The sequence below is a fragment of the Aplysia californica genome, unplaced genomic scaffold, assembly GCF_000002075.1.
Source record: "Aplysia californica isolate F4 #8 unplaced genomic scaffold, AplCal3.0 scaffold00333, whole genome shotgun sequence".
NCBI lineage: Eukaryota > Metazoa > Mollusca > Gastropoda > Aplysiida > Aplysiidae > Aplysia > Aplysia californica.
In genome coordinates, this window is record NW_004797603.1 from 599,387 (window position 1) to 612,793 (window position 13,407).

The 13,407-nt window shown below is 40.7% G+C and overlaps 1 protein-coding gene across 1 annotated transcript in view; it reads left to right on the forward strand.

Moving 5' to 3' along the window:
- LOC101846891 (pre-rRNA 2'-O-ribose RNA methyltransferase FTSJ3) overlaps positions 1-12,096 on the forward strand; it is a gene marked incomplete at its 5' end in the record, with an annotated part of 33,258 nt that extends 21,162 nt beyond the window's left edge. The window contains 4 exon segments of the mRNA XM_013084993.2: positions 670-754; positions 3,169-3,261; positions 5,456-5,550; positions 11,847-12,096. Coding sequence (XP_012940447.1) covers positions 670-754; positions 3,169-3,261; positions 5,456-5,550; positions 11,847-12,075 — 502 coding nt within the window.
- Positions 12,097-13,407: the final 1,311 nt, after the last annotated feature.

Genomic DNA, 13,407 nt, shown 5'->3' on the forward strand with positions numbered 1-13,407 from the left:
CTCCTCTGGGCTCCTTACTCTTTCTGCAGCCTTTCTACTGCTACTCCTTGGCTCCTCCTTACTGCTGTCTTTCTGCCACACCCCTGATCTTCTGGTTGGAAAGATCTACACCTAGCCTTCTCGGACAAGGGCGAAAAATCTTGGAGGGCCCGTGTGCAAGTTGCGCACGTCAAAGATCCCTTGGTGGTCTAAAATCAATAAGAGTAGGCTTCGACCGCCACCTGGACAAAATTCAAAATTTCCTACCGACTGAAAATATTAGGTGTGTCCCGCGCGCTCATATGACCTTATGCAGTTGCAAGCGCTGTAAAACACTTTACAAGTTATGGGGGGGGGGCGCAAAATTTTCAGACAATCTGGTTGAGCCTCACATGCAGGTCTAATATAGGCCCATTTATTATAGAGATGGCTTATCGACTAATCTTTAGAGTAAGGCAGTAGTTCTGATACCTAAAGTTGTGACATTCTGTCAATCCAGTTTGCATCTGAGCAAAATCAACAACCAACTAAGAATATTTCTTCATTGTGGGCTTCCTGTTCCTGGCCGGGAAAGCTATATCTAACTCTGTTCAGTGTCGTGGCCAAGAATATATTTAAGCAACTGCTGAAAAAGATTTAAAAATACGTCATGTACTCTCTTTAACTGCTTCAGGTGTTTCTTTACCTCAGATACATGTTTGATGACGACAACTTGCCTGAGTGGTTTGCTAGCGATGAAAGGAAGCATCTCAAACGACAGAGGCCAGTGTCCAAGGTATGTTCATCCCGTTTTTGAAAGTCAGAAGAGTTTATTAATATCACTTGTCATGTTTCCTTTATTTTATGTTAAACCTGCGTGTTTGCCAACAATCGCGACCCGACCCTCGACCCGGCTGGTGCTATCGCTAAGCCCACCTGTATTAGTCAGTGGCCCATCGCCAGCGCCCCACTTTTCTCAGGTCGGCTTTGTTGGCACTTTCGTTTTAGTGCTGACTGCCGGCGTCGGCGTTTCCGACATAATTATTGGAACCTGAGTAAAAATACGAATGCGAAAAAGTACAACGACATAAATTAGATATACTTTCTGTTTCATGCTTGAGTGGCCATTTTGAATTTCGTCTGTTGGCCGATAGTCGATAGTTCAAATGTGGATTCATTCAAGGCCTACTAACTTGTTGTACTTGATCTAGATTTATCAAGCTATTATAGGTTGTGCTGTAATATTAATGTTGGTCAAAGTGCATTTCTTCAGGTGCGTAAATTATGAGACTCAGCTGAGTCCCTCTCTGTTCGGATGCGGATTTCGTTGAAAGGCTTTAAATTAAATTCCTATTCACTTGTTCTATTAGATCTAGATGTAGATGTAGATCTTCATCTCAATTATTATATGCAGGATTCATTACATTCCAATTCTATTGCGTTGTATCAAGCCTTATTAAAGCAATGTAGGCCATGCTCCTTGTTTGTTTTGGGGTGTGTTGTTATTTTTTTTTCATTCTGGACTTTTGCTGGCTTTTTTTTCTTTTCTGAAGGGCCATTATTACAGGTTCCTTTTAGGGGGCTAATGCCCCCATCATGTAGATCTACCTCTACAAGTGCTGCTATTTTATGACTCCCACAAAAGCCCTAATGAGGGAAATGGATTTTTTTTTAAGGGGGGGGGGGGGGGGGGGTTGTGCGGTGAGCGCAAAATTTTCAGAAAATCTGTTTGAAGCTCACATGCAGGTCTATTGTGTTTATGTATGTTTACATGTTGTATTTTAGGCTCAAGGAGTGTCGTAGGGAGATGAGTAAGTGTAGGGCCCTTCACCTTGCATGTGAAAGACATGGTTTCGATTTCCTATTGATTGTAGTGTGATATGTTATGGAGTCTCTGTCTTTCTAGGGGATGTAGTATCTTTTATTTACCTCATACTGGCAGGGTCAGGATTGAAATTAGAAACAATTTTCCACTTCTGGCTTTTTAGTTTGTTCAGTTCTAATCTGTTCACCAACACGGCTGCAGTCAGGTATACTAATAGCGACATATTTAAAAGTCGTGCATGAAAAGAACGGCAATAGTCCATAATTTGTCAATATGAACACTATCTTCAAATGTTGTGCTGAAAAGTAATTTACCTTTGAACACCTTCTAGACTTGCACAGCTCATCGTTTTATGCCCTTGCCTAATATGATTTCAGAACACTTTTTTTTTAAGGACTACTGCTTTATACTGTTGAAATTGTCTTAGACAGGCGGCCGTCTTACACATTGTCATTCTAATAATTTTGTAAAAAGCAAGGGGGAGAATGGGAAATAGCTGGGCTGGTTTGTTTGGTTGGTTGTTTTGGGGTTTGTTTTTGTTTTTTTGTAGGTGTTATACTGCACTCACAAGTGTATACAGTCATATGAGCGTGCGAGACACCTTGAACATTTTCAGTTAGTAGGAAATTTTGAATTTTGCAAAGCAGAAAGAGTCAGGAGGTGAGGGGGTGGTGGCAGAAAGTGGAGACGAAAGCAGATGACAGAACATTGATAGAGAGCAGGAAAGGAGGTGAAGGAGACAATTTTAGAGAAGAAAATTTTCCCATCGCTACTCGGATTCAAACCCGGGACTTTTGAATGAGAGGCGAACACTTTAACCTCTAGGCCATGAAAGCCCCCAATAGCTGTTTCTACATAATTTTATATATGTGATCGTCTTATGCAAATGGCCATTAGAGCTGGTTTGGCTGTAAGTGTTCACTTGACTAATAGTAATAGAAGAAGGAGGGTTGGGATGGCGGTATTTTAAAATATATGTTTTTGTAAGGTTTACTATAGGTTTGTGTTGCAATTTGCACCATTAAAAGAATATTTTTTGGGTTTGCATAATTTATGCTTTAATGTAAATAAGTTGAAATAACATTGATGGTAGGTTATTCATTTCTCTCATACTCTTTTTAAAAAGATGATTGCAAAGTGGGTGGTTGGTGGATGTTCTGGTGTGGTCTGCTCCTTTCCTATCAACAAACAAGTCAAATATCTATCGCTGTTTTCTCTGCTTCCTTATTGTATTTGTTACTCTCTTGTAACACCTCTAATCTTGGGCACTTATATTAGTCATGACCTATTGTGTTGCAAGTGCTGTAAAACGCTTACTAAAACATAAAACAAAGATTGCAGCTTTGCTGTATTGACTGCGTTCTATATTTTGTGAATCGTTGCAGGAGGAAATGGAAGAGTACAAACTGAAAATGAAAGCTGTTGACGCCCAGCCAATCAAGAAGATTGCTGAAGCCAAAGCCAGAAAAAAGAGAAAGGTAAAATACATTACAGAATGATTGTCCTGCTTGTTCTCCATTTAACCCCTTCGTTGCCAGGGGGTGTGCGTTCCTACACCATGCACTGATTCTCAAGTGGAGGTTGCAGGTTCGGGGATTCGAGCCTCAGTTCAGTTCAACGTTATGTCTTTGGGAAAGGCACTTTATACAAAATTCCCCTTTGGCTCGGTTCTTTCGGAGATGGACATTAAACTCTGAAGGCGGGTGGTTGGCGGGTGCTCTGGTGTGGTTTGCTCCTTCTATCCTATCAAACATCTATCTCTTCTTTATCTCCCCTCCTTCTTTTTTGTGTTTGTTACTCTCTAGTATCACCTCTAATCTTTGGCACTTATATGACCTTATTGTGTTGCAAGTAGCGAAAAACTCTTAATAAAACTTTTTTTTAACTCTGAGGTCTAGCCTCTTTGTAGTGTTTGATTGAGGCGTTTAACCCATATCATTTTCTTTGATTTTCAGCTAAGCTCATTAGCAAGGACATCAGTCTCAGTGTGGGTGGACCCACTGTCTGGTTCTGGTCCACTCATGACGTACAGTATAACCCAGATAGGTCGAGCTGTGCCTCCGGTCCCGGGTTGTTTTTTTTTCTTCTTTACCTTTGTCAGAAAATTATGCGAAGCTCGAACACAGACACGGAATAATTGAACTAATTACGCCGCCGTAGAGGTCTTAAGTCCATGTCATTTGAGTGAGGTGCACTTGAAACAAAATAATAATAATTTTTTTTTAAAGAAAAATGGGAGATTTGAAAAATACCACCTTCCCCCCTTCATAGAAGCAGCTTGCTGTGCTATTTTTAATGCGCTACTCGACACGCGTGCCCAGAGACCGTATTTCTACTCATTGTGTGTGCCTGGGCCCTAGGCCTAGCTGGGCTTGTGTGAACGGGCGAAAGGAAGTGTTGCTAAAAGAAATTTATGCTAAAACCAGCCTAAAACTACTGAAGTCAAGAAATTTTCTAATTGGTGTTCCGAGGTTGTGACATGCGAGACCCTGCTGGATGCCTCTGCGGCCCCCAGACCCCCTGCAGAATTTTCCTTACTTTTCAGCTTCAGCTGGTGGAAGCACTGTAAAAAGTTGAAAAACAAAACCCCCAAAAACTTGTCAGAATAAGTTTTTAAAAAATAATAATCTGTCTGCCTTAACTCTTTCCGGGCGTAGTTTTTTGGGGGGGTCTAAACATAAATAACCTTTGGCTCGATTTGTCTATGCATGTGGTTAACAAAATAACTGCATAGAAACATAACCATCTCTCAGGACGTAACATATGATACATCAAATTGAAGAAAATTGAATGAAGAATACATCCCAATGTGAAACAAGGATTAATTTTGAACAGAAGTATGCAGTAGAAGCGTTAGAAATGGCGATGGTGATGAGAAAAATACATTTTGACGGAGAAAATTACATTCACCAAATATGTGAAAGCAAATCAGTATAGCTATCTTATCGTATACATGCCAAGAGCATAATCCATAATTTTCAGAATGCGCAGCTTTTTGTTTGAAAGCAATATTCCAATTTCTGTTTGAGTTATATTTATACTGAGTCCGGTTACATCGTTTTGTTGATGCAAGACCGCAAAAACTAATTCACTCGTTTTCTCCCAAACCCACACTTTGACAAAGTGAAACTAGATGTTTTCGGTTTCTAAATCCTTTCCGAGTTTTTCAATAGCAATAAAAAGTAATTATAAATGACGGATTGTGTTAAAGCGAAACAATACTGAGGCGGCACCCTATCACAGCCGATATATCAGCGAGACATCCGGAAAGAGTGAAGAGGTAGAATGTTGGCTGTCAAAACAATGAAAGGCAAGGGAGGTTGCGCCCTTGCTGGAAAATGTACACAAAATCATAAAGGTCACTTGTACTTTTTGTACTGCATTTGAGTGCTTCTTGAATGAGACTTTGCAGAAAAATGCAGAGAAATAGTTTGTTGTTGTGAGTTCCAAGGTTGTCAAACCCAAAGTTTGATGTAAATTACAACAAAGAAACAAATGACCAAATTTATCAAATCAGCAACAAACACATAGATGTATTAGTAACAAGACGTATTTGGCACTCTGGTTTGAGAGATCTCCAATCATGAGTTTTATATGTGTTCAGCTGCATTTCCAGTCCTAGGAGTAGGAGTTGTGTATATTGACCATTTTGTCTCGTTTTGTCTTTTCCAGATGCTGAAACGACAAGAGAAAGCGAGGAAAAAAGCTAATGCTGTCACAGAAAATATTGATGTTTCTGAAAAAGAGAAGTGGCAACAGATTAAACAGTAAGATTACAGTTTATACTTATCTTCTTGCTTACCTGACGTAACAATTCTTAGAACCAAGAGATTGCATACCTGCCAACCCTACAGGAAAAATCGGTATATTACAGACTTTTTGGTCAAACTGCAGATGCACCGATTTTGAGGCGCGTGATTGCTAGGCGGCATGTGATTGACTGCCTAAAACCAGAGTTTTTACAGTAATACAATGTTAAAACTGCTAAAACTAAACAGGTTACCAATGACGTCATTGCGGGTTTACCCGATACTGCTTTGCTAAAGTGTAGAGAGGTGATGGGCCACAGTTCAAGCGATGTCGCGCAATTCAACATATCTTCATTTAAAGATCCAAAGATAGACTTCAAACGAAAAAGTGATAGCAGAACTAGATTCTGCACTAAAATCACACGAAGATGCCAAGTTTCATTCATCCTACTTCAACTCATTACTGACTTATGAACAGTTTTTTCTCAAAATACATCAAGACATGTCCCACATTTTGGCGATATTTTCCTTTATGAAAGTCCCCCAAAATTTTGAAACAAAAAATAAATCCCAATAACTTTTTTATTTATGAATGGATTTTTAAAATTAAAAAAAAACAGTTCTTAGAATTTACTCTTCTTTCATTTAAGCTGGATAAAAATTTTATGTTTCATTGTAATTGCTATTTTTTGTGTTTTGCTCTTTGTCATTTTCTACATTTGTTTGAAGTCGCAAACACACTCATGTATGTGTGGGTCCAAATATTAATAAGGGTCCCCAATTAAGTATGCGGCAAGTGGTAATATAGCCTACAACAGATTTTTGGACAAAAATTTGTGCCAACTACAGATTTTGGCCCAGGCAATGTTGGCAGGTGTGAGATTACTTTTATCATTCCTCATTTATCTACAAACCTGCACATATACAGTGGAAACCATGTATAACAGGCCCGGAAATAACAGGTTTTTAAAATCCCTGGTTTTTTCCTACTCTTTGTTTCTATTTAAAGTTATCGGCAATAACAGGGCCTCATCGGAGCCCAATCGGTTATAGTAAGGACAAAAGCTTGTTAACAATGTGTAAAAAGTAAGAGAGAGAGAGAGAAAGAAAGAGAGTAACGCAGTGTTGGAGCAAACCCACGCAAGCCATATCACTGCAAGCACACACAGCGGGTGAAGCGAGAGAGGGCTGCGGTGTGCTGCAGACTTCGATCTAGCCCTAAGCCTAGCTACACACACGCGTAATTTGTCATGCGCAGACTTGCCACATGGCCAAAACCCCTATTCGCAGGTACTAGTGACAAGGGAAACTACCCATGAATGAATACAGCTGGATTAGTCCAGAAATGCTTACTTCTCTTGCATTTCTGATTTAACAGGGATCGGATATAACAGGACTTTTTCTCTGGTCCCACCGTCCCTGTTATATCAGGTTTTCACTGTACACTTTGTGGGTTCAATATGGCCTCTGGAGGCATACGCAGATTTCTTTTTAGTTTAGTTTTAGTAGAGTTTTTACGGTGCTCGCAACTGCATACAGTCATATGACCGCCAAGGGGTTGATGTCAACAGAGAAATCTTTACAGGGAATCAGGCCTCTCTAGTTTCAACAGCACAAAGTCTGCTTCGACTATCAAGGCACCCCGGAAATAGCATGTCACAAGAGTTTGACAAACATACAAAAGAAGTAGAGGAAAATGACGATAGTAAGGATTAGGGGAAAAAATCAGCAGTTCTGTGTTGCAGTTCAGGCCCATTATAAGAACATGTTAATGCCCCCTTTGGGAATGGCCTAAAGACACTTCAGTCAGTAGCACCGCCCCCGGGGGTCACAGATTTCTTTTATTTGGGGTTGGTTCAGTAATATGGGGGTGGGGGGTTCAAAGTCTTTGGTCTGGGTATGAAGGAATCATGGTAGAGTAATGAAATTTCGCCAGCCTTTAGACAATTTCTTTGGAACACACCATGCAAAATTTGAGGAAAATCCGATATTAATAAGACACTAGTAAGTCAGCGTGTTCAATGAAACCATGCACAAAATTGTTTGGTTTTTCTTTGCTGAACCTGTGCTATGGAGCCTGTTGAATATCGCTCAGTTGTCAAGTTTTTACACTTGCAAGGAAAATCCTCTTCGGACTTTTTTCAGGAAATGGTCCAAGTCTATTGTGACAAATGTCCTCGTTATAATAATGTGACATACTGGTAAGAAAATTCAAATCTGGATTCGTGTCGGTGATGGATGAAGATCATGAAGGGCGCCCATCCTTTCTGGTAGCTGAAGAGAATGTATCCATAGTGAAGAAACTGGTTTTGCAAGACCGACGTATAACTGTCAAACAGCTCTCAAGTGAAACAGGAATCAGTGTAGGGTCATTTGAAATGATTCTCCATGACGATCTTAACATGAATAAGGTGTCTGCGTGGTGGGTACCCCGCCTTTTGACAAGTGAGCAAAAGAAGCAGATGTCTGAGTCCTGCAAAACTTTCCTTTGAATTGAGTCCACTGACACAAATTTCTTTAAAAACATGGTGACTATGGATAAAACATGGATTTATCATTTTGATCCAGAACAAAAAATGTCCTTCATGCAATAGAAAACCCCTTCTCCCTCACCAAAGAAGGCAAAGGTAACACTGTCAAGTGGAAAGGATGCTGTCGTGTTTCTGGGTTTGTGAAGGTATCGTGACTGACAACTTGGAAAATGGAAAAACAGTCACAGGGAACTACTATTTGGGTTAACTGATAAAATTGCGGTCCGAATTGGTGAGAAAAAAGCGTGGAAAATTCTGTAATGGGGTTCTCCTACTGCATGACAACGCCTCTGCGCACAGGGCACAACAAACAGTCCGGCTTTGAAATCCTGCCACGCCTAGCTTATTCACCAGACCTAATTCAGACTTTTTTCTGTTTCCTAATTTTTTTTTAATCACTGAAAGGAAGTCTTTTCCTTGACAACGATGACATCATTGAAGCTGTGGAAGACTGGGTAGGGGCCCATTCTGGGTCATTTTTTTCTCAAGAATTTTGAAGGTCAAAGAGAGGTTGCAGAAATGTGTTACTATATGTCAGGGGTTCTAACCTGTGGGTCGCGACCCCCCGGCGGGGGGTCGCGTGACCATTCTTGGGGGGTCGCGAGATCATTGAGGATTTTGTGCTTAAATGACCCTCTGAAAACTAAAACATTGCTCTTTTTCTTTACCTGGTAATTTTCAAAAAAGTTTCCCTCTTCAATTGGCTGAGATAAGAAAAAAGGTAAACACCTGAACTTCTAAACACGACCAAAGAATCAACAAGGCTACACCAGTTTGCCCTTCCTGTTTATGTGGGCCTATCTCAAGTTTGGCTTGCGGTGTTTTCTTTTGTTTCAATGTAAAATATAGCCTAGCCATAGGGCAACGCACAATACCTTGAAGCCTCGTTTATGACAAGCTACATGGGTGCTGGCTTCGGAGAAGGGGGTCACAGGGGGAAGCGTGATAGTCATGCATACTTTCATTCTGACCTTTCTCGCCCAAGTTTAATTTGTGTACGCCTAGGCCCAGGCGTAGATTTAACCCTCACCCAAGGGATGTCACTGTAAAAAAAATATTTATCACGAAAACCCCGTTTCCCTATTATTGTCTCTTTCTAATCCCATGTAGTACGATGTAGGCATCTAGCTCGTCATCTCTAAAAAGATCATAAGCCTAGCTGAGAAAGAAAAATCTATAAATGATAAAACTATGTTGTTGTGTGGCAGAAAAATAAGCACACAAGAAAGGCTATGTCAGGAAATTTGACAAAGGAGATAAAGAAGTTGGAAGAAAGAGACAGAGAGAAACCACACTCAATTGGAGAAACACTTATAAAGCTTTGCACAATGAAGGTGGCACAGTTGAATGTCTGGTGTTAGGTGAGGCTAGTGCAAAGAAATTGCAGCAAGTTCCACTTTCAAATGATGATGACAAGAGGCATATTCCACGTATGTCTTCAAACATTAAGGAACAGGTTGTAGAGGAGATCAAAGCTGCCCCTATGTTCTCGTTCCAGCTTGACGAATCAGTTGATGTGGCATCGTGCTCACAGTTACTGGTCTTTGTGAAATACGTGTTTGAAAAAAAATGAGAAAGAAGAATTTTTATTTTTGCACCCCACTGGACACCACAACAACAGCTGATGATGTCATGAACAAGGTATCCTCCTTTTTTTTTAACGAGGGTCTTGAGTGGAACAATGTGTGTGGTATTTGTACTGATGGTGCCCCAGCCATGATAAGATAAGTCGGGCTTTCAGACAAAAATGCAAGACAAAGCACCACACGCAATTTAAGGCAATTACTGCATGATACATAGATATTATGCACTAGCTTTCAAAACTCTCAATCCCACTTTGAAGGAAACGTTGGAATCTACTGTTAAGGTTGTCAACTATGTGAAACGCAGCCCCCTAAATACACGACTTTTCAAGGAACTCTGTTCTGACATGAGTGCAGATCATGACACACTGGCTTTTCTACACTCAAGTTCGATGGTTATCGACAGGAAACGTTGTATGTCGGGTCTTCGAGCCGAGAGAGATCAAGCTCTTCCTGAAAGTGCAGGAAAAAGATGAGCTCAGCAGGCACTTCTCAAATGATTTGTGGATCCAAAGACTTGCCTATATATGTCTGGATATGTTTGACTACCTCAACAAACTCAACTTGAAACTTCAAGGTCAACAGACACACTTTGTACAATTTAAAGGCATTTTGAGTGGGTTTTCTTTCAAAAGTTCAGAATTGGCACCAGAAAGTTACAGAGAGAAACATTGCTGGTATGTTTACCAACCTTTCACAGCTGTTAAATCCACAGGATTTGACAAATGCTATTCATTTGAAATCACTTGAAGATGAGTTCAAGAACTATTTCCTGACCTTGACTGTGGTGAAGAAGCTTTTGTGAGAAACCCTTTCACTCCTGGACTAGACATCACTGTCATTGCAGATGACATTCAAGACAAGCTTTTGGAATTGAGACATGATTCGTCAGCACGCGACACGTTTCTTGAGAAATCTCTGGCACAGTTTTGGTGTTCACTCGAGGAATCATACCCTCAGGTCAGCACAACACTTCAAGTCATTGTCCCTTTTGCCTCGACTTACCTTTGAGAAAGTGGATTTTCTACCCTATTGGAGCTCAAGACGAAAGCAAGGAACAAGCTGGATGTTGTTGATGATATGCGCCTTGCTTTATCCAAGACTTTCCCAAGAATTTCAAGACTGGCTGCTGAACTAAAGGCACAGCCCTCTCACTAATTTATTTTTCTTTAAATCTGTGTGAGTGTTTTCTCTCCTTTTTTTCGATTTGTATTTGCTTGAAATAAGAGTGATTTGAAACATCAAGGGTACAGTTATTGGTCTATTAACTATGCAACGGAGGCCTTATTAATTGTCCGCTGCTGGATTGTGCGCTTTGGGGGGGGGGGGTTAAAACGGTTTGTTTATTACTTTATTTTGGGGTTTGGGTATGAGGGGTCGTTCCACTTGCCAATCAATCAAAAGGGGATCGTGGATTGAAAAAGGTTGAGGACCACTGGACTATGTAGAGAAATGAAAGTATGTGTCCTAAGCTACAAAACTCTATCTTTATTCCTTCACATTTAGACCAAAGACTTCTTGAACCCGTCTCATAGTAATGAGACATTATAATTTTATTTGTGCTGAACATGAACTCAACGATGACTATGAGCTTTCTGTATTTTTTAAAGTCATGCTGGGGGCGGGGGGTGACAATAATTACAAAGAGTGTGTTATTTTATAAGAAAATAAAACATTTGAGGTCATTCAATATCTCTGTTGATGTACAATTTACAATGTGGATTTTAGAATGCTTTTCACATATTTGGAGATTGGTCATTTTGGCAGAAAAAAATGCTTTCTTAAAATTTGTTGTCGCTTACCCTCGCGGTGTTGACAGCCGATTTCCGGCGGTAAGTTTGATTCTGTGGTGTGTGGTCTGATCACAAGACAGCACTGTGTGCATAGTAAAGGCGTCTAGATAGGACCTTATTACATTGCTGTTTGTTCCCACTTTAAATATTAGATTGAAATAGATTCTTCTGTGTCAATGTTTGGGGAAATTGTGACTCTGCTCTTCTTATCTTCTTATAAGTTGGGGGAAGGGGTTTTTGGTTTGGTGACACATGCATTTAATATATGGCCTCTGGCTCACACCGATTCCTTTTTACTTTTTATTAATGAGGTCAGTACAGTAATAGTAATAAAAGTAGACATTCATTTATTTTATTTATGCTGAACATGCTCTTCAACTTTTAAGTTATTTAAACCTTTTCTTCAGGATCTACAAGAAGGCTGGTCTTTTGAAGAAGTCCAAGCCAAGTGTGACGTACGTTGTGGCGAAGAAAGGTGCTGGTAAGAAAGTCCGACGGCCAGCGGGAGTGAAGGGCCAGTTCAAGGTCGTTGATAGCAGGATGAAGAAGGATGTCCGCGCACAGATGAAAGTTGACGCCAGAAAGAAGGGCAAGATGAAGACTGGCAAAAAGGGTGGAGGCCGAGCACGGAGATGAAATAAAATTTATTGATGACATGTTGTAGTTGACTGTGTTTTCTATTTCCTGAGCACTTGAAATTACTATAGTATTCAATACTATTATATGATACAAAATGTTACCCTGCCTAAAATTGTTTTAAAGGGGCTCCTCATTTTTGCAACACTGCAGTTTTATTTTGGAAGTTTGCATGCCTTTTCTGTCCCTGTCATCTGCTCAAGTCTGAAGAGAGGGGGAGGGGAGGACCCTGATTTCATTATGTACAGGGTAGCTTTTTTTTGGTACGGTGTTTTGCGGCGCTCGCGACTGCTTACGGTCATATGAGCATACAGGACACACATAACATTTTCAATAGGTAGGAAATTTTTTATTTTGCACGGGTGGCGGCCGAAGTCTACTCTTATCAATTTTAGACCACCAAGGGGTCTTTAACGTACGCAACTTGCACACGGGACCTCCAAGATTTTTCGCCCTTGTCCGAGAAGGCTAGGTGTAGATCTTTCCTACCAGAAGATCAAAGGTTTGGCTGAAAGACAGCAGTAAGAAGGAGTCAAGGAGTAGCAGTAGAAAGGCTGCAGAAAGAGTCAGGAGCCCAGAGGAGGGGCAAAAAGGGGAGACAAAAGGAGACGACAGAACATTGCTAGAGAGCAGGAAAGGAGGTGAAAAGGGACGATGTTAGAGAAGAAAATGTTTCCGTCGCAACCCGGGACCTTTGAATGAGAGTTGAGAGGCGAACACCTCTAGGCCACGAGAGCCCCCAGAGTAGCTTTGAGCATAAAACTTAGTAGGTGGCCAAGTGGCTACAGACTCGCAACCGTAAAGTCGTTGTTTGAATCCCTTCAGGGACCCGACTTTGTGTCGTTGGAGAAAGACACTGCACGAATTTTCCTTACTTCACCCAGGTGAGAATGGGTACCCTGCTATAGACAGTGAAAGATCTTGTCAGTTTGATAGTGTTTGGGTGCTTAATCAGCTGCTTGCACTATATGCTTCCCGAGAAGCTGACAATGTTTCTGAGTGTAGGTACCACAGACTGAAATTTTAAAGGGAGTGCTTATTTAGGCCACATATGGCCTAAATAAGGTAAGGGAGGGGGGGGGTTAGCTTATTTAGGCCACACAATGACACATGCTCAAACTACCCTTTTCAGGCAACTGAGTTCGTTCCACTTTCATAATGGTGCATCTTTCTCATTTAGTACGGTTTTGTCTCAGTGTTCAACTTATAAATCATAACCATAATGAATATTGTAAAGAACAAAGCACAATACGCAAAATTTTGCTCAATCCCAATGGTTTGAATGAGGGCCAGATTTTTCCTTCATGGAGGGGCAAAAGCTAGGCTACCATT